The sequence below is a fragment of the Monodelphis domestica genome, chromosome 2 (genome assembly GCF_027887165.1).
Source record: "Monodelphis domestica isolate mMonDom1 chromosome 2, mMonDom1.pri, whole genome shotgun sequence".
NCBI lineage: Eukaryota > Metazoa > Chordata > Mammalia > Didelphimorphia > Didelphidae > Monodelphis > Monodelphis domestica.
This window is the reverse complement of record NC_077228.1, coordinates 403,068,715-403,089,632: the sequence shown is the minus strand read 5'-3', so window position 1 is coordinate 403,089,632 and position 20,918 is coordinate 403,068,715. Positions and strand designations below refer to the sequence as shown.

Here is a 20,918-nt window from a genome sequence, read left to right as displayed (position 1 = left end):
AACAGTATTCTTAGTAAATTATTACATATAGATGGTAAATTTTAACTTCAATTTATTCAAAATCCTGAATAGACTACTTATCTTTCTGACCAAGGAAAAGTTAATTAACCTCTTGGAGCCTCAGTTTTCTCATCTGTAACATGAGGATCAAACAAGATGATCCATCCACTTCCAAATATTGTTCTAGGTAATGATTCTACATAGGATTACAGATTTGGATCTGGAAGGAATCTTAGGAGTAATCTGGCAAGGCTTTTTCCAACAATTCTGCATTATTCAATCTCAATTTTTTAAAATTCCTTATTAGTCATCTGTAAATTATTATGGTTAAATTGGATATGTAAAGATTCCTGACTGGAAGCTGACCATAAGGCTCTACAGGCAAAACTCTTTAAAACAGCAACATACTCTAATGTAAAGAAACATTCTATATGCCTAACAAAGCACCCCTTGGATACACTGATATATTTCTGAAACCTGAGGTTGCTGTTTTGCTGATATATTCTGAGGCTAACATGTATTACAGAAACCCATTACAAGAATCTTACATCCGCATAAGGTTTTTTTGTTATCAAATAACTTTGATGTCCACTTTTCAGTTGAGATACCCTGAGACATAGGCATAATATGAATTACTATCTCCATTACATAGATGAGGAAACTGAGGCTCAGAGAGAGATTAAGTGATGTGTCACAGTCATAATGCCGATTAGAAATTGGGTCTTCTGCCCCCTAGGCCAGTGTTCCTATTACTAAACCAAAAAGTCTTTGTATGTACTGTTGTCACCAAATAGTACTTACATTTATATTATGCCAAAAACAAAAATCCAGACAATGAAAGACTGGGAATATGTAATATGGAAGATTCCATGATTTATTCAGTTTTCTCTGAAACCTTAAGTTTGTGTAAGACTGAATTTCCTTCAGGTTTCTTATGTAACTCAAATTTTAATATAAAAATAAAATTTGGTTTAGAGGATCCAAGCTACATAATTGACTTGATAATGTTTGGACTGCCTCAAAGGAAAAGAGTGATACAAGCCTAAACCAACAATAAAAGATGATAATGAAAGCTATAATGACCATAAAAGATAATGAAACTATACCTAGCTTTATCTATACAATACAAAATGAGAGGAACATAGCATAATTAAACCAGGTAATCTGATTAGCCTAAACAGTCAAATTAGATCATTCAAACTGAAAAGGGTATTACCTTTCTACACTGATCAAATTAATGGAAAAATTGTTACAATTCCATTGTTTGACCAACCCTGAAGCAATCCAAACTATTCAGTAAGAAGGGCCCTCACTCCATTGGAACTAAGTCTTAGTAATAACACAAAAGGATGAAAATCTCCAATAGGAGTTATAGCAAATAAATCACTGGGAGAAAAAAAAAAAGATTCCAGAGGAAAAAAGGAGTAGCAGTAGGTGATTAAAATAAAAGCTAACTTAGGACAGTTACTAAATGGCCATAGAGGAAGATGTATCATAAAAATTCATTTTCTGTAGCATACAATTTGAAAGCTACTCAGCATAGTAGATGGAGTCCAGGTCTTGGAGTCAGGAAGAGCTGGTGTGCTACATACAGTCTGATCTTGTGGAGGAGGCTCTGCCTCTAAGAGAGTACCCCATCTCTCGGTGCTTCCAGGAAACTCTCCTAACTTTCTAAATTGCAGAGCATATACCTACCTGCATTGGGAAAGGTATTTTCTTCCACCAGTTTCCCATATCAATGAAATCACAAGAACATATTAAAAAATACCACAACAATTTACATGTTTTATCCCTTTGGTGCCATAAAGCAAAATCAGGAGGACACATATTTTTAAATGATATTAGTGTGAGGACAAGTTTCAAATCAATGTCTTGAATGCACCAAACCCAGATACAGATCATAGAATGTGGATAGAACTTATAACAACTAGATGTCCCCATTAATTCTACAAATGAGAAAACTCAGGCAGAAAGAAGCACAATAAATAACTCAAGGTCAGACAAGTAGTATTAGTACTAGCAACAGGTCTTCTGACTCTTCATCCAATGTTTCTTCAAATATAAATATAACACTTCATAGATACATAATTTAATTAGTACAGATACTTTCTCAATTAATGAGCACTGCAATTCTCAACTTAGTTCCCTCCATCTAAAAGTTACCATAAATGAAAACATTTTACCTTCCTACATGAAACCTGGTGATGAGTCTGAACTTGGCTACTTTTTAGATGGCAAGATACAAAGTCCATACTGAGACCATTCCAGTTTGGAGAAACCTACAAGAGCTAGAATTACAATGAATGATTGACTTCTAGAGCCCCACAGCATCTCCACAAGGTAAGGAATTGGATGGAATAGGCCTTCAATATTTTTTCTATGACCTAAATTACAGATGGATACAGGTGGAAATGGGTTTTGTGAGGCTCAATGAGATAATGGTTATGCCCAAACCTGAAGTGTTATATAAATGTCAGGCTTCATTATTATTCTTTTTATTGTTCTTATCATCTTAGAGTTACCAGGCTCCTCTCTGGTGATGAAGTCATCCCCTGAGTCTTCTATTGTACTCCTGCTGAGCTCAAGCAATGTTTACAGAGCAATATAGGAGTGTGCTGGTAAATGTTTAACACCTGAGAGGGTGAGGGATCTATGCTAACACATTTTAAAAGTTAATTTGTATTATTAACATTTTCTCCAATATTTTCATACATCTACACAATCAAAACAACAAATCAAGCTGTAAAAGTTGCAGAATTGTAGATTTCTGAGGTATAAATGTCCACACAAAAAGTTTAACAATCACACACACACACACACAGAACTTTAGTTTAGCCACTGACAAGCAAGAGCAAAGGAAGGAATTTTAAAAGTCGATATCCTTCTTTGGAGATTTATTATCTTTACTGAGAGTTTGATTTCTAGGTATGTCCTCTCTGAAAGTGTTATTTAATAATCTTTATTAAAAAGCATATAATTTGAAGAACAATATATATATTTACAAAAAACATATGGACAAAAGAAGCACAGTGCATGGAACACAGTAGGTGCCAAAAATGTTTGTTGACTTTGACTGATGGACTGTTTAAAAATACAAGTACTGTATGTAGTACATTAAGGTAACTCTATTTGCAAAAAGAAAAAATTCATGAGACAATTCAAGAAAACCAGATATATTTGTATATTGTAAATCTATATGTATAAATGATAATTTTTGTATGAATACAGAGTAGAAGCTTATCAGATCATCGCATATTCATACTCTCATATTGCATTTTTATTTAAATCACACACAAATATGTGAAATTATTCTATTCTGAATATAGAATTTAAGCTTTGAAGTTTAGACAAATATACTTACTCAAATATTCAAAAAGGTAAAAGGTTAGAGAATTAATAACAAGAGAAACTTTGTATAAACATTAAAATGGAAAAAGCTAAAAAATCTCTAAAGAGGTTTACTAACACTATTGTGAGAGTGAGATTATACTACTCAGAAAGTTAATCTCCAGGAAAGTGGTTCTAAAAAGAATGAGACACCTGGAGCTCAATCTCCTCTGAAAGAAATTTACACAATAGAAGAATAAGAAAACACAAAATATTTATGTATATAATGTATTTTTTCCTCAAGAAGCAAAAAATGCTTCAAAAATTTGATTATATTTACTGTTATTACAATAAAATATCCATTTTATGTAGGAAACCAAAACAAAGAGGTTCAGTGATTTGTTTAAAATCACAATAGCCAACAAAAGAAGAAAAAGTTAGGCCTGATTAATTTCTTTCTGGGAATAAAATATATTAGATTTACTTGAAAAGCTAAAAACTGAGGTTCTGCTTACTGAAGTTGTTTCTTAAATTTTGCACAAAAAACAGAAGTCAGAAGTTCCCTATTCTTCTGCATTTAGGACTCATAATTTTGACAATGAATATCTCAATATTTTTAATTTGGGGAAATAATAGCCTTTGAACTAATAACTTTTGGCCATGAAAGTCTCTTAAAACTTTTAATTTTTAGAAATAATAAAATAGCTTGATAACTTATTTTAGAGCCCATAATTCCTAAGATGAATATTTAAATTTCAGATTTATTCTAAGAACACAGTATGTGCTTAAGTACTTATTATATTTATACCTATGTTTGACAGAACGGTTATATGCACACACATTTATTAAAAATGAACTGGCAATAAAAATCTATCTGAAGACAACTTACCTTTAAATCACTTCCTGGCAGAGTACCTACTCCATCTTTCCAGTCCATGACACTGAATACATCAAACTCTTGGCCACTTGTGCTAGAGGCAGGTTCATTCATGATGCATATACTGAAAATATCAACAATGTCACATAACTATAAAAACTCTTTGAGATTTACTTTTGAGATTCAATTTTTATATTCATTTCCTCAAACCCACTTAAGTCTACATCATTATAATCCAAAATTATTTTTCAAAATGATTATATAATAAGATTAACAATTTGAATTTTTCAGTTGAAGCAAATATTAAGGTATGAAACAAAATTAGGAAAGTCTTAGACTTTCCCGGTAAATAAGTAAAAAAGTGGCAAAGAGTAATTTTGCTATTGTGCCATTGATTTGATTTAAGCATTGCTTGATTTAATACTACTTAAAATTTAAAATTACAAACAATGTTTATGATAATAGAATGTCAAAATTTCTTGCATTGAATTATCCAAGATTGGCAACCAGACTTCTCAGTTTTGTTTCTATAAAGGCAACAAGTAAAAGGGACAAGGAAAATAGGTAGAATATTTGGTTGACAATGACAAGAATAATACAATAATAATAAAACAAGATAATCAGTAGATTATTTTAAGTTTCAGGGAAGAAGTCTGAGAGGATTCAAATAACAACAAAAATTGGGTGATAGATACAGAAGAAAAAAAATAATAAACAGTAAAGTTAGCCCAGCAACCTCTGATACTACTTTCAATTCTCAAGAAAATAACATTAATAGTACCACCCTTATTATATTGTACTGATGCATATTCATACATACATAAATATATATATGCATACCGAATGAGTTCTTTTAATTCAATAAGGAATAGTCGATACCTATATGCTGATTTCAGTTCTGCTGTTAGGAACGACTGATCTCTTCAGTATTCTTTCTTCTCTTTTTCTTCCTTAAAAGGAAGAAAATGCCACATTAGAGTTATATAATCAGTCCATTTCAGACAGCCCAAGTTTAAAACACAAAATTTTTTAAAATATTGGTATTCCCTCTTTGATGGTTTGGGAAGGTAAGGATTGGGCTTAAGGAAGAGTCAGGCCAAACATGACAAACATTTCTATGATTGCCCAGTCAAGGAAACTGACGCACAAGTGGCTGAATTGATAGTCAAGATGGTGACTTAGAGACAGCAACAGTTCAGACCTCCATAAACCCTTCTTCACGGATCAAAAACACAATGCTTCAAGGAATCTGAAAACCAAATCTAACACCAGGACAGAGCTAAGGAACCCTCCTCCTATATTCAACTTAAAAGGTAAACCAATAAAAAAGCCTGAATTCTAGAGCATGTGGGTTTAAGGGGAAAGAAGAAGTTAAGTCCCAGGACCCCTCCCCCACCTACAGTGCTGAGACTCCAGAGGTGGCTGGACTCTCTGGGTGGGCAAGGGCGCTAGTGTGGAGGGAGTAACTTGTGGGCAAACCTGTGCAAGGCTCAGGGCATAGAACACAGGCAGCTGGAGGAGAAGCTCTGAGCAGGCACCATAATCTCTGCCAAGACATTCCATCTTGCCCACCCCTTTCTAGAGGTTGTGGCCTCAGGGCACATCCAGCTTTGCAGATCAACTCCTCCTCCCTGGCTCAATCTCATCAATAGGGCAGATAAGAAGCCTTCAGAGGGCAGGGATGCTCAAGCACCAACACCATTCCCCCAGAGACTGATCTGAGAGCCTTGCTGACTAAGCTCCAAGGGCAAAAGCTGCAACAAACTACAGGCAACAACCATGACAACAAGACAGGAAGCCCAGTTCCTTTTCAGCTTCTGCTGGCAGGTGGGAAAGATTTGACTAACCTGATCAATCAACAGAACAAAAAAGAAGCCCTGTCAGGACAGAACAGCCCAAACCCAAAGATCCAGCACATATTGAGAGAAGCAAGACTACAGGCAACTACAGGGGGGATAGAAGGGGAAAATATGAGTAAACAACAGACAATGAAAAAAGAAATTACAATCTACAGCTCCTATCTAGGCAATGAATAAAGAGCAAATGGAAGAGAAGAAGATGAAGGAACACCAAGCAAAAACACAGAAACTCCAGTGAACTGCACACAACCTTTAGAAGAATTCAAAATACAATTTAAAAAATCACTAAAGAGAGGCTAAAAACAACTGGAAAAAGAATATAAAAAGCAAAATAAATCATCTGGAAACAGAAAATAGTACCTTGAAAGCCAAAATTAACCAACTTGAAAATGAGGCAGAGGAGATGAAAGATGAGGAAAAGAAGATGAGAGATGAGGTAAAGATGAAAGATGATCTCCAAAGAAAATCAAACCAGAAGGAGAAGGATGACCAAAAAGCCAGGGATGAAATTCAGTCTTTAAAAAAATAGAATTCAAAAACTAGAAGCAAAAGACTTCACAAGGCAGCAGGAAACTATAAAACAAAATCAAAAGAATAAAAAACTTGAGGAAAATGTGAAACAATTCATTCACAAAACAGAAGATATAGAAAACAGGTCAAAGAGAGACAACTTAAGAATCACTGGACTACCAGAAGACCATGACAAAAGAAAAAGCCTGGATATCATTCTATAGGAAATTGTCCAAGAAAACTTCCCCAAAAATTCTAGAGCAAGAGGAAAAAGCGGAGATTGAAAGAATCCACAAATCACCTCCTGGACTTAATCCCCAACTGACAAACCTAGGGATGTTATAGCAAAATTCAGGAACTACCAGACCAAGGAAAAAATATTAAAAACTGATAAGAAGAAGTCATTCAGATACTATGGAACCACAGTAAGAATAAATCAGGATCTGGCTGCATTTACACCAAAAGTAATGGAATATATTCCGGAAAGCAAGGGAACTAGGTCTACAACCAAAAATCAATTACTTAGCAAAACTGACTATATTGTTGCAGGGGAAAGTATGGTCATTTAATAAAATAGAAGAATTCCAAGCATTCATAAAGAAAAGACCGGACATGAATAGAAAATTTGATGCCCAAACACAGAACTCAAGAGAATCACCAAAAGGTAATTAAGAAAGGGGAAAAAATGATAAAAAAAAAAACTTGTTTTAAGAGACCCAATAAGTTAAAATGATTTGTATACCTACAAGAAAAGAGGATATTGGTAACTCTTAAAAACTGATATTATCACCTGTGTAGCTAGAAGAATTATACTTAGAGGAAACAGTGACAAAATGTATAGGATAAAATGCCAAGATATAGATAGATAGATAGATAGATAGATAGATAGATAGATAGATTAGAAGTTAATAATAAGAGAAATGGGAAAAGAAACAAAATGGGGTAAATTTATGGAGTGGGGAAGAACACCAATACACTGGAAGAGTAAAGAGGTTAGAGACAAGAAATACTTAACTCTTATGTGCATTGAAACTGAATCAAAAGGAGAAGAACAATCAGATCCAGTTGTGCAGAGAATTGATTCACACCCTAAAGAGAAGTAGAAGGGTAACAAATGGACTGGTGGGAAGAGAAGAAATACAAGGGAGGGAGAAGGTTGGGGGAGGTAGTTTAAAAAGACCTTGAAGAAAATAAGAGGGGAATAAGAAGGGAGGGGGGATAGAAAGCAAAGTAAAATAAGGGTGGGAATTACAGGGACTAATAAAAAAAAACCACTGGTATAGAAGGAAATAGTGAAATAAAGGGCAAGACTAGAAGTGGAAATCAAAATACACAGCTGGTAATCATAACTCAGAATGTGAATGGAATGAACTCACCCAAAAAACACAAGTGAGTAGCAGAATGGATTAGAAACCAAAATCCTACCATATGTTGTCTACAAGACACACACGAGGAAGGTAGACACACATAGGGTAAAGGTAAGTAGATGGAACAAAATCTATTGGACATCAACTGAGAAAAAGAAGGCAAGAGTCGTAATCATGATATCTGACAAAGCGAAATAAAAATAGATCTAGTCAAAAGAGATAGGGAAGGTAATTACATCCTGATAAAAGGCAGTATAGACAATGAGGAAATAACAGTACTCAACATGTATGTACCAAATGGCATAGTATCCAAATTTCTAAAGGAAAAACTAGTGGAGCTCAAGGATGAAAAAGAAAATCTATACTAGTGGGACACCTGAACCCTCCTCTATCAAAACTATATAAATCAAACCAAAAAATAAATATGAAAGATGTAAGAGAAATAAATGAAATCTTAGAAAATTAGACTCAGTACATATGTGAAGAAAAATTAATAGGGACAAAAAGGAATATACCTTCTTTTCAGCAACACATAGTATATTCACAAAATGACCACATAATAGGGCATAAAAACATTGCAAACAAGTGCAAAAGAGCATAAATAATAAATGCAACTTTTTCAGATCACAATGCAATAAAAATAATAATTGGTAAGGGTACATGGAGAGGCAAATCAAAAATTAGTTGGAAATTAAATAATATGATTATCCACAATCAGTTAAAGAACAAATCATAAAAATAATTAATAATTTCCTTGAAGAAAATGACAATGATGAGATATCCTTTCAAAATCTATGGGATGCAGCCAAAGCAGTACTTAGAGGGAAATGTATATCCGTGAGTTCATATATTAACAAATTAGGGAGGTAGAGATCAATGAACTAGCCATGCAAATTAAAAAACAAGAAAAGTGACCAAATTCAAAATCCCCAAATGAAGACTAAATTAGAGATTCTAAAAATCAAAGGAGAAATTAATAAAATTGAAAGTCAAAGAACTCTTGATTTAATAAATAAGACTAGAAGCTGGTACTTTGAAAAAAAACAAATAAAATAGACAAAGTACTGGTCAATCTAATTTTAAAAAAGGAAAGAAGAAAACCAAATTGATAGTATCCAAGATGAAATGGGTGACCTCACCTTTAATGAAGAGGATATTAAGGCAATCATTAAAAACTACTATGCCCAATTGTATGGCAATAAATATGGCAATCTAGATGATATGGATGAATATTTACAAAAAACATAAATTTCCTAGATTAACAGGAGAAGAAATGGACTACCTAAATAACACCATATCAGAAAAAGAAATTGAGCAAGCCATCAAAAAACTCCATAAGGAAAAATCCGCAGGGCCAGATGGATTCACAAATGAATTCTATCAAATATTCAAAGAATCACTAATCCTAATATTATACAAAGTATTTGACAGAATAAGGAAAGAAGGAGCTCTACTAAATTCCTTTTATGACATAAATATGGTATTGGTTCCAAAACCAGGCAGGTCAAAAACAGAGAAAAAAAACTATAGACTAATCTCCTAAATGAACATAGATGCAAAAATCTTAAATAGAAACTAGCAAAAAAGACACCAGCAAATGATCATGATGGTTATTCATTATGATCAGGTGGGATTGATACCAGGAATGCAAGGATGTTTCAATATTAGGAAAACCATCCACATAATTGACCATATCAATAAGCAAACCAACAAAAATCTCATGATAATCTCAATAGATGCAGAAAATACCTTTAACAAAACACAACATCCATTCCTTTTGAAAACACTAGGAAGTATAGTAATAGAAGGCCCTTTCCTAAAAATAATAAACAGCATATATCTAAAACCATCAGTAAACATCATCTGCAATGGGGATAAACTAGAAGCCTTCCCAATAACATCAGGAATGAACAAGGATGCCCATTACCACCTCTATTATTTGACATTGTACTAGAAACACTAGCTGTAGCAAGTAGAGAAGAAAAAGAAATTTAAGGTATTAAAATTGGCAATTAGGAGAACAAGTTATCACTCTTTGCAGATGATATGATGGTCTACTTAAAGAATCCTAGAGAATCAACTAAAAAGCTAGTGGAAATTATCAACAACTTTAGCAAAGTTGCAGGATACAAAATAAACCCACACAAGTCATCAACATTTCTATACATTTCCAACACATCTTAGGAATCTATCTGTCAAGACAAACACAGGAACTAATATAGTTATTAGTTATATATAATATAATATGTAGCACAACTACAAAACAGTTTCCTCACAATTAAAACTAGATCTAAATAATTGGAAAATCATTAAATGCTCATGGGTAGTGTGGAAAGGAAACAAGACTGACAGTTTGTGGGGGAAGGGGCCAACTGGGAGTGGCAGTGGGGTCTTGTGACTAGCACTTCCTTCCTACAGGGTGGGACTTGCTTCTGGGTGTTGGAGGAGAGAGGAGCGTGGTCAGCCCAGTCTGGAGTGTCATGCTCTTCTTGGTTCAGCAGGAAGGCACAGGCTTCTGAAGGTCAGATTTGTTCTTGTTTGCTTTCTGTGTACTGCTAAGATTCTGAATTAGAACAACGAGAGTAGGCGGGATTGGGACAAACCCTCTGCCAGCCTATAGGGCCTGGCCCTATACTCTGAAGCTAAGGAAAAACTCCAATTCCAACTGGATTATTAAACTTCATATTATTTGAATTCGCAGTCAGACAAGTGGACTATCTTTTCTGGTCATAGAGGGAGCTGAACTTCAGTTTCAGTCATTCAAAGACAAACCGTCCTTATTGGACCCCTGCTGTTTCCTCTCAGCAGGGGGCATCTCCCTCCCTTGCCTCACACCAAGCAGTGTTCCCTCTCTCCCCTTAACTACTCCATACCCCATACAAACCTCCCATTTATTCCCTATTTTCCCAATCCTATTTCCTTTCCCAATAAATATTACAGTAGGACAAGCTAACATAATAAAAATGACAATACTATGAAAACTAATTTACTCATTTAGTGCCATAGCGATTAAACTATCAAAAAAGTATTTTACTGAATTAGAAAAAAACACAACAAAGTTCACTGGAAAACAAAAGATCAAGGATATAAAGGGAAATAATGAAAAAAAAATGTGAAGAAAGGTGGTCTAGCAGTTCCAGGTCTCAAACTATACCATAAAGCAGTGGTCATCAAAACAATATGGTACTGGCTAAGAGACAGAAAGGAGCATTAGTGGAATAGACTGGGGGTAAGTGACAGTCTATGATAAACCCAAAGATCCCAGCTTTTGGGACAAAAATCCACTATTTGACAAAAACTGCTGGGAAAATTGGAAAACAGTATGGGAGAGATTAGTTTTAGATCAACATCTCACACCCTACACCAAGATAAACTCAGAATGGGTGAATGACTTGAATATAAAGAAGGAAACTATAAGTAAATTAGGTGAACAAAGAATAGTATACTTGTCAGATCTTTGGGAAAGGAAAGATTTTAAGACCAAGCAAGAGTTAGAAAATATTATAAAATGTAAAAGAAATAATTTTGATTACATTAAATTTTAAAAGTTTTGTACAAACAAAGCCAATGCAACCAAAATTCGAAGGGAAGCAACAATCTGGGGGGGTGGGGGGGGGAATCTTCATAACAAAAACGTTTGACAAAGGTCTAATTACTCAAATTTATAAAGAGCTAAATCAATAGTACAAAAAATCAAGCCATTCTCCAATTGATAAATGGGCAAGGGACATGAACAGGCAGTTTTCAGCCAAAGAAATCAAAACTATTAATAAGCACATGAAAAAGTTCTGTAAATCTCTTATAATCAGAGAGATGCAAATCAAAACAACTCTGAGGTATCACCTCACACCTAGCAGATTGGCTAACATGACAGCAAAGGAAAGTAATGAATGTTGGAGGGGATGTGGCAAAGTTGGGACATTAATGCATTGCTGGTGGAGTTGTGAATTGATCCAACCATTCTGGAGGGCAATTTGGAACTATGCCCAAAGGGTGATAAAAGACTGTCTTTCCTTTGATCCAGCCATAGCACTGCTGAGTTTGTACCCCAAAGAGATAATAAGGGAAAAGATTTGTACAAGAATATTCATAGCCACACTCTTTGTGGTAGCAAAAAATTGGAAAAGGAGAGGATGCCTTCCAATTGGGGAATGGTTGAACAAATTGTAGTATAAGTTGGTGATGGAATACTATGGTGCTCAAAGAAACAATGAATTGGAGGAATTACATGTGAACTGGAAAGACCTCCAAGAATTGATGCAGAGTGAAGGGAGCAGAACCAGGAGAACATTGTACACGTGGACTGATACACTGTGGTACAATCGAATGCAATGGCATTCTCCATTAGTGGCAATAGTGAAGATTGGATTTAGCTATCTCCTGATTATAACAGTAAAGATACTTAGCTCTTTCTTTGTGATGATAAAATTGTAATCTTCCGATTGTAACAATGAAGGTACTTAGTTCTTGCTTTATAGTAAAGCTATAACTTGAAGTTTCAATCTATTTTTTAACTACAAAAAGGTGCTAAGTAACTACAAAAGGTGAATTAGTCACAAAAAAGGTGTTTAGTAACTACAAAAGGTAAACTTAACAAAAGAGGTGTTAAGTAACCCCAAAAGATATAATCTAACCAAAGAAGGTGAGAACTAAAAGAATGGGCAGTCCTGGAGGAAAGTGTCTGCAGTGATTGGTAGACGTGAAATTTAGAGGAGGTGACACAAGAGAAAAAGATCTTTTAAAAGAGGACATAAAAGCCAGAAGAATAAAATCAGTCACCCGGGCTTGGAGTGAAGGATCAGTCACTCCGAGCTGAAGGAAAAAGGGACATTCAGAGATTTGGAGATTCATTCAGACATTTGGGCACTGACTCAGAGAAGCGACCAAAATACAGATAACCAGACTTCTTTTAGAATGTTACTGTTGGTGAGTGAAAAGCTGACTTAGTGACCCTGTCTTTCTGGAGGAATGAAGTCTCCAGAAAAGGCCCAACTTCTTGAGACTCTCTTCCCCTGACTGGGACTTAGAAATTCTAACTGGTATAAGAAGTCAGTTTTCTCTCTCTCATTCCTTAATATCTTCCTTCTATTGTAAATATTGTAAATAAACTACCATAAATTCCATTTACTTTAGAAATTCATTTTGGGATTTAGAAATTAATTAAATCTCTGATGACCACCTAATAATATATTCAGAGCCCAACCACAATTTAATTTTAACACAATGCAGTGATCCAGAACAACTCAGAGGGATTTACGAGAAAGAACACTATTCACATTCAGAGGAAAAACTGTGGGAGTAGAAACACAGAAGAAAAACAATTGCTTGATCACATGGGTTAATGGGGATATGATTGGGGATGGAGACTCTAAATGATCATCCTAGTACAAACATCAACAACTTGGAAATAGGCTTTGATCAAGAACACATGCAAAACCCAGTGGAACTGCACATCAGCTATGGGAAGGGGAATAATATGATTCTTGTAACCAAGGGAAATTGTTCTAAATTGACTAATTAAATAAAATTTTCAAAAAAAAAAAAAGAAGCTGAGGCTGGTAGACTATTTGAACATAGTGCTTCTCAGATGTAGTATGGCTAAAGCTCACCAGGCTGCTACACTAAGAATGACACCAACTGGCAGTCCACTGAGTTGCCTGAGGGCTGGAGAATAAGCTCAGTTCAGAAAAAAATGAAATGGGTCAAAGCTTTTGTTCCCATCAATCCTGCAATGAGCCTGGGAGCAGCCACTATATTTCCAGCCTTGGCAAGATAGAGATTCCCAGTCTCAAAAAAGGTATGGGAGGAAACCGCCCCACAGAAATTATAAAATTATTATTATAAAGTGCTGGGCTAACAAAAAAAAAATAAACCACTTTTCAGCTGTATAGGTTTTGACTTCTCAAATATGTACTAACTCATAAAATGTACTGCTAGCAAAATGTACCGATTCCCCATTAGCTGATGGCAGGCAAAGTGACTTCCAATAGCTAGCACAGTACTAATAATGATATAATTTCTTCCAGTATAGAGGTCTAAGTATAACCTGAATAGTCCTTAGGAGAAAAGTTTCAACATATTGTTTGTTTTTCTGGTCAGTCATTCAGTGAACAACATGTTAGTCCCACTATTTTCTTTTATAAGTGAACAATCAAAAGTTTTTTTGAGAAAGAAAAACTATGGGAAGATATTATTTGCAATATTTTTGCTTATTATCAATAAGGTGTGACTATGTTGGATGTCATCAAATACCTTTCTTGTTCTGTGTTAGTTGCTGCTTAGAATATAACCTATTCTCACTAGTAGCTGGAAGGGAAGAAAATGAATTTTACACACTACAACATATAAACATATACACACAAAGGTCAACACACCTGACTACTGCACAGTATTCATTATACTAAGCAAAATGCTTGGGAATTGGGAAGTAGTTCTTAGAATACTGGAGAGGACTAACAATCTACAGACCTAAATCTTAAACAATAACAGAATAATTCACACTAACAAACTTCTATGTCCTTTTCCCAAGTTTTAAAATTGTTCCAAAATAGCTTATGTGTTTTAAGGAAAATTTAAAGACAAATGCTGCATAACACTTACAGTATATTACCTGTTATTTTTATAACACATTAAGTTTAAGATGCAACATAGATTAGTGAAGTGAGACCAGCTTTACAAGTCATGATGATCTAGGTTCAAGCCCTACTCTGATATACTGGCTGCATAATTCTGGGCAAGACATTTAACCTCTCAGTGCCCCACACCATACTATGAATTGTGGGGCTATGTGCCCACCTGCAGGGCTATGTAAAGACATTTCTCACTCAAACGCCTCTATCCATGTCAATGGAATTAAGGTTATATATGGTAACCAGTAAACCATATTTCAAAAATAGCTTTCAAATTCAAATTTTGTACTTTACTTTATCCTGAGTATCATGAGTTTTTAAATTTCTCATAAAAATGATAGTATGAAGTGTTTTACCATGTTTCCCTCCCAGTAACACAATTTTAAAGCTGGCTACTTTGTACTCTGGTTAAATATCCTTGCTAATAACTCTTGGAGCCACTGGCACAGATTATGCATTTTTCTTCCATCTACTAATCAGGTACCACTGCCAACAGCCAATATTATTTTGGCAAGAGCTTTCTCTTCTGTGACATTACAAGTCTTTCCTCCTCAGTTTTCAGGTTTCCTCTCCCTCAAGCAAAAAAAAGGGGGGAGGCAGGGGGACAAGGTCTTTTTACTTTAACAAATAAGAGTCCTAAAAGGTAAACATTTTAAATACGGTGTGAAAACTTTTTTCTCTTCAACTAATGCATGCACAATCAACACTTGCAGTAAGGAAGCCAGTTTATTCTATTAAAAAACCTTATTGTAAGTGGTTATGTTTTATTTTGTATAAGGGATTCTGTTCCTCTAATTGTAGCAATTTGTAACTGATAACACTATCCTAAGTCATTGCTAGAAGTCTCTTAAGAGAGATCAGCAACCTAAAACTGATATTTAACCCAACTACTGTATGTAAAATTAACATCCTAGACTGTAAGAACTTTAATCTACTAAATACTCAGCCAAAACTCCAGAGGTCTGATGAAAAAAAAAAATGCTTTCTACTTCATGACAAAATGATCATGGACTAATTTGGGGGGAAAATGCATTTTGGGATGTGTTCAACAGAGGAATTTATTATGTATGACTATGATTATGCTATATAGGAGTTCTATATTTCCTTCTTTCTCTTTTTTTTCACTCATGGTGGGGGAGGGAGAAGAAAAGGAATAAAAAGAATGCTTGATAACTCAAAAAATAAAAGTTTTTGGTTTTTTAAGGGAAAGAAGAGGGCCTTCTCAGTAGAAAAATCTCTTTTTTAAATAGACAAAACACAGTAAGGGCTCTCTCCCTTCCAATACATGACTCTTTCCTTGGTAGAAAAAACAAAGAAGGCTCTTACAATAAAGTTGAAAAGGTAAACCCTAATTGACTAGGCAGCGAAGAAAAAAAGCAAAAATCACTTGCGACTAAAGCCCATAGCTAAAACTTGTGTTCTTTTAGTCTATGTCAGTCAATATGATGCCAAAACAACCAGATTGGGGAGGGGGGGGGGGGAGTCAATCATTTGTCATATACAGACAACTCTGACTTCTGACTGGAATGATAAACTAGGATTAGAGCATAATGTTTGATACTTAGCCCCATACTGCATTAAAATACAGGACCATTACTACTGAACTACCATCAACCATCTCAAATATCTCTTCTGGAAAATGAAGAGATGAGGCTCAAAAGCTTCCCAGCTCTCCTCAAAGCTTAGCTTCTCCTGTTGCTACAAGGGAAGATGCATGGAGTACACTTCTAGCGGATGCCACTTGTCAGGCAGCTAGTCTAAAAAACACGTACTGAGATCACTCTGCTAGGTATTCTCTTCCTCACTGCAGGAGCCAAAAATGCAATGTCTATGATCTCCTGCAAAGAATGGGAAGAAGAACATGAAGCCCATTCACTAATGACCACATTCCATCCCATCAATCTGAATCTTCCATAAAAAGAGGGGAAAGAAAGCAGAAAGGTCAAACACTGGGAAATGTTAGTTTGTTTGAACCACTCCAATCTTCATTCAACAAATTCAAAAAATATTTAAGTGCTTAATTTTCCTAGAGAAATATGCTAGTGATGGTAATGACACAAAATTTAGGAAAGGAAAGGTTACTACAATCAAAGAGCTTGCAGTCAAGTAAGGAAACAAGACAAACAAGTTAATGCAGTTTTTTTGTTTAATTTTTAATAGTTTATTTCAATACAATCAAGTAAAAAAGGGGAAAAAAAACAAGTAATTTTGTTCATTTGTTTTTAGTCAAGTCCGACTCTGCATGAACCCATTTAGGGAACTCTTAGGGAAATTCAGATTCAGGAAGAAATCTTCTTGACTCAAGGCACAACACTCTGTGCTCTGTGCCACCTAACTGCCCCCAACATAAATAACAGAAATGCACAATATGTACATAAAAGACAGGAACTGTAACTGTGATTTCCCTGGTATACAGAACTTCCTCTGCTAAGGCAGGTTTGCACCTGCTCTGTAATTTATAGTCTTAAGAGAGCTGACCAGAGCACTCTGAGGGAAGTGACTTGCCCTATATTTTGCATTACAATAGCTTTAAGTCTTTCTCTTTCCTTTTTCTTCCCTCCTCCTCTATTCATGCCATTATCAAAGAGCCAATATATATGATACAGAATTTGAAACTAGGTCTTCCAGGTTCTGAAGTTTGTTCTCTATCCACTACCACCACGCTGCCTCTCTCTCTCCATGTGAATCACAAGGTATAAAAAGGTTATGTGAAGTCTGAAGGGAAAGGTTATCAAAAGGAGATGGTACTGGGGTTAAGCATTATAGGGTAAGCAGGAATTCAATAGGTTAAGAAAGGGCATTCTAATGCAGAGGCAGAAGAGGACAAGGGACATTTAAAAGACACAAAGAGATCTACTCTGAAGTACAGAGAGGAAGTTCATGAGGTTGCCCTAGAATGTAAGATGCAAAATGTAGAGAGGCTCTGTTGATGGGCAAGATTTTGAACTTTCCTTACCAGCACTGGGAAGCCAGGAGACTTAAGAATAGATAAGCAATATGGACTGATCAAGATCTCCAAAAATTATTTTGATAATAGTGTGAAAAATAGATTGGAGGAGGAAAGGAAAAAAAAAAGCAAAAAGACCTAAAGCCATCAAAACCCAAAACATATGGTAGCAAGAACAAGTCATCAAGTAGTAAGTTACATTACGGATAAAGAGAGGAAGAAGAGATACTGAAAACATAGAATTTAAAAGATAGAAAGTACCTTTTCTTACTATCTTGGTAGATAGTAAGATAGAAAAACTGTCTGAAGAATTCTCTCATGATAGTTTTTAAACAGCTTTGACAATGGAATCAACAAGGTCTGATAACTGATTCAATATGAGAAGTGAGAAAAAAAGGAAGATTTCAAATATGGCAGACAACTGGATGAATGATAGCACTATTAAAAAAACTAGTGAAGTCAGAATGAGGAGCAAATTTAGGGGCAAGTTTGATTTGGGGTATGAAGTTGAGACTGTGAGCAATATTAAGGTAAAGCCCTGAAGGCTGCAGCAGACACAGGTACAAAGTTAAGAAGAGAAGTCAGGACTGGGAATTTAGAGTTGGAAATATCTGAAGAGAGATAGTAAACCAAACTATGAAAGCAAATGAGATAAGACAGAACAGATTAAAGGATAGAATTTAGGGAACACCCACCATAAAGGGCTGAGAAGAGGAAAAGGTCTTAACAAAGAAGATTTAAAGGAAATGGTTATAAAAGTAGAAGAATGTGGTGTCTTTGAACCCTGGAAAAGGGGAATACTCCTGTATTTCTTTGTAGGCTAGGTCTCATAGAGAGATAAAATAGAGATGCACTCCTTGGGTTAAACCCTTGGTCTGCCTTTCTTCCACTCATGTAAAACTCTCAGCATGACAATATTAGTAAAATGAGTATGTCCTGTACCTTGTTCAGTCACTTTTTAGTTGTGTCCAACTTTTTGTAACCTCATTTGGGGTTTTCTTGGCAAAGATACCAGAGTAGCCATTCCCTTCTACAGTTTATTTTAAATATGAGGAAACTGAAGCAAACAGGGTTGAGTTCTGGGTCACACAACTACTAAGTGTCTGAGGCTGCATTTGAACTCATGCTTTCCCAACTCCAAATCCACACTCTATCCATTGTAACACCTAGCTGCCCTAGCACATCTTGTGCCTAGCACCATTCAGTGTATTACACAGCTATCATGTATAAGAAACTGAGCTACAACCTCAGGATACAAAATTTTTTAAAAAAAGTTCTTGCTTTGAAGGAAATTAAATTTGACCCAAATAAATAAATAAATAAATAAATAAATAAATGAATGAATGAATGAATGAATGAATAAATAAATAAATGGATAAATAGATAAATGAATAAATAAATAAATAAATGAGAGACACAAAGGAATGTAGAGAGTGAGGTGGGGAAGAACACTAACAACCTGGAGAATTAAGAGAAGCTTCCCACAGATTGAACTGGCCTTGAAAGGACCTGGAGGTATCAAGAGCTAAAGGGAAAGGGTTAAATAATGCATTCCAGGCATAGGGGATAGCCTATGCAGAGACAAGAGGAGAGGAAGTGGAATGTTGTTTAAGAGGTAGAGCAACTAGGTCATTTTGGCTGGAACATAGAGTACGTGAGGAGGAGTCATGTATAATAAGCCTAGAAAGATAATAAGATGAAGCCAGATTGTACAGGACTCTAAATGCTAAGCAGGACACTGCCCTAGCCCTTAGCACACTACCTTGCACACAGTGGCTACTTTAAAAAATGTTCACTGAATGGAATTACAGCCTACTTTAAGTACATGGAAGCCCCCACTCCCATCCAAAGGAAGTGGTGAAAGTAACTAATGAGAGTACAAACATGATCATGGTAGTGGTTCAACTGTGTGAAAAGCTGAAGGGACAAGAAATAAATAAAAGGGAGGGCAGAATATAAAGAAATAATAGGAGCTATCATTTGAATAATGGCTTTAAGATTTACAAAGCACTTAGCAATCATTATCTTATTTTATCTTCACAACAACCCTGTGGTAGGTGCTGTTGTTATCCCCATTTTACAGATGAGGAAACTGAAGCAGAGAGCAAATGATCCATTTGGCCAGAGTCACATAGCTAGTAAGTGCCTGAAACTGAATGTGAACTCATGTCTTCTTAAATCCAAGTGCAGTACTCTGTCCACTAGACCACACAACTACTTCCAGAAAAGACAATGCCCAGCTGGAATAGCTAGAACTGAGTCTACCATCTTAACCTGATTAAACAAAACTAAAGAACATTTATTAGTCAAAGTTCTACATAACAACTGGTGGCTCTGAGTTATTTACTTCTCTGCCCCACGAAACCCTCCTTATTACACCCAGTATCAATGGAGAAGAACAAATTAAGAAAAATTTAAACTCAGACCTTTAAAACAGGCTTATTAAATAAAGAAGTGTGTGTCTGCCTGTGTCAAGGCAAACTCAAAGCATCTTTCAACAGATATTGCTACAAAGTAAAAACTTCCTTTCAAATCAGGCAAGACAGATGCTGGCTTTGATAGTGTGCTCACCCTGCTTGATAAGAACTCTGAGCTGCACACATATTAGAATAGAGAACAGTTGTAAGGAGATCCCAGATCTTATTCTTGGGGCCCAATCTCACACATCCCAGTAAAGTCCATAAAATCTACAAGATTCAAAAGTAAGCTTTGACTCGAAAATAGTACCTTATTGAAGCTTTTGGTTATCTGTGAACTGTCCAGTGCTTATTTTAAGGAAAAAATCTCTTTAAAAATATAGTCTTCCTATTTATTTTTGATTATTTATACTATCTTTAAATTGTTTCCTTCCACTTCTTTCATACCATGACAAGACTCTTCTGTTTATAATGTACTAATGGTGTATTTGGCCTTTTTACTGTTGTTACCATGATGATTATATGCAAAGGATTAGCTACCAGAGACACCAGTTCTTCATAAATCTCAACTTCCTGCCCTTCTGTGTGTTACTATAAGAAGGATAAAATTATCTGAAACTGAGGCCTAACCTACTTCCTCTCTAAAGGAGAGAGGTGGGGGAAGTGGATAGGGAAAGATTTAGAAAAGTAAGAAAAACTAAGCCCCCCAAAATAAAAAAAAAATCTAGATTAGAGAACTCAAGGAAATTGGAGTCATAAACTATTATCTATAATGTAAAAAGACATGTTATGTTTGATATACTGAATTCTGTGTTTATTTGACTTTAACTACAAAATGAAAAGCAAAAAAACTTAAAATACCTAGTATAACAAAAACTTAATATACTAGAAAAGATTTGTATCCCAAACAAATGTTTATGGAAACTAAAGAACAATGTAAAAGTAACTTTCTTTGAAAGAAGATGTATATTTATGTTAAGAACAT

The 20,918-nt window shown here is 35.2% G+C and overlaps 1 protein-coding gene across 10 annotated transcripts in view; it reads right to left on the bottom strand.

Annotated features, from left to right (window-relative positions):
- L3MBTL3 (L3MBTL histone methyl-lysine binding protein 3) overlaps positions 1–20,918 on the bottom strand; it is a 176,203-nt gene that overhangs the window by 142,411 nt on the left and 12,874 nt on the right. For 7 of the 10 annotated variants that reach the window (XM_007484546.2, XM_056818760.1, XM_056818756.1 and 4 more), the window contains exons 2-3: positions 5,084–5,154; positions 4,217–4,328 (exon numbers count right to left, since the gene is read on the bottom strand). In XM_007484546.2, coding sequence (XP_007484608.2) covers positions 4,217–4,318 — 102 coding nt within the window. In that variant the 5' untranslated portion in view covers positions 4,319–4,328; positions 5,084–5,154. Of the gene's footprint in view, positions 1–4,216; positions 4,329–5,044; positions 5,155–20,918 lie in introns of all 10 variants that reach the window. The other 3 variants (XM_056818759.1, XM_007484548.2, XM_056818758.1) reach the window with 1 other exon arrangement.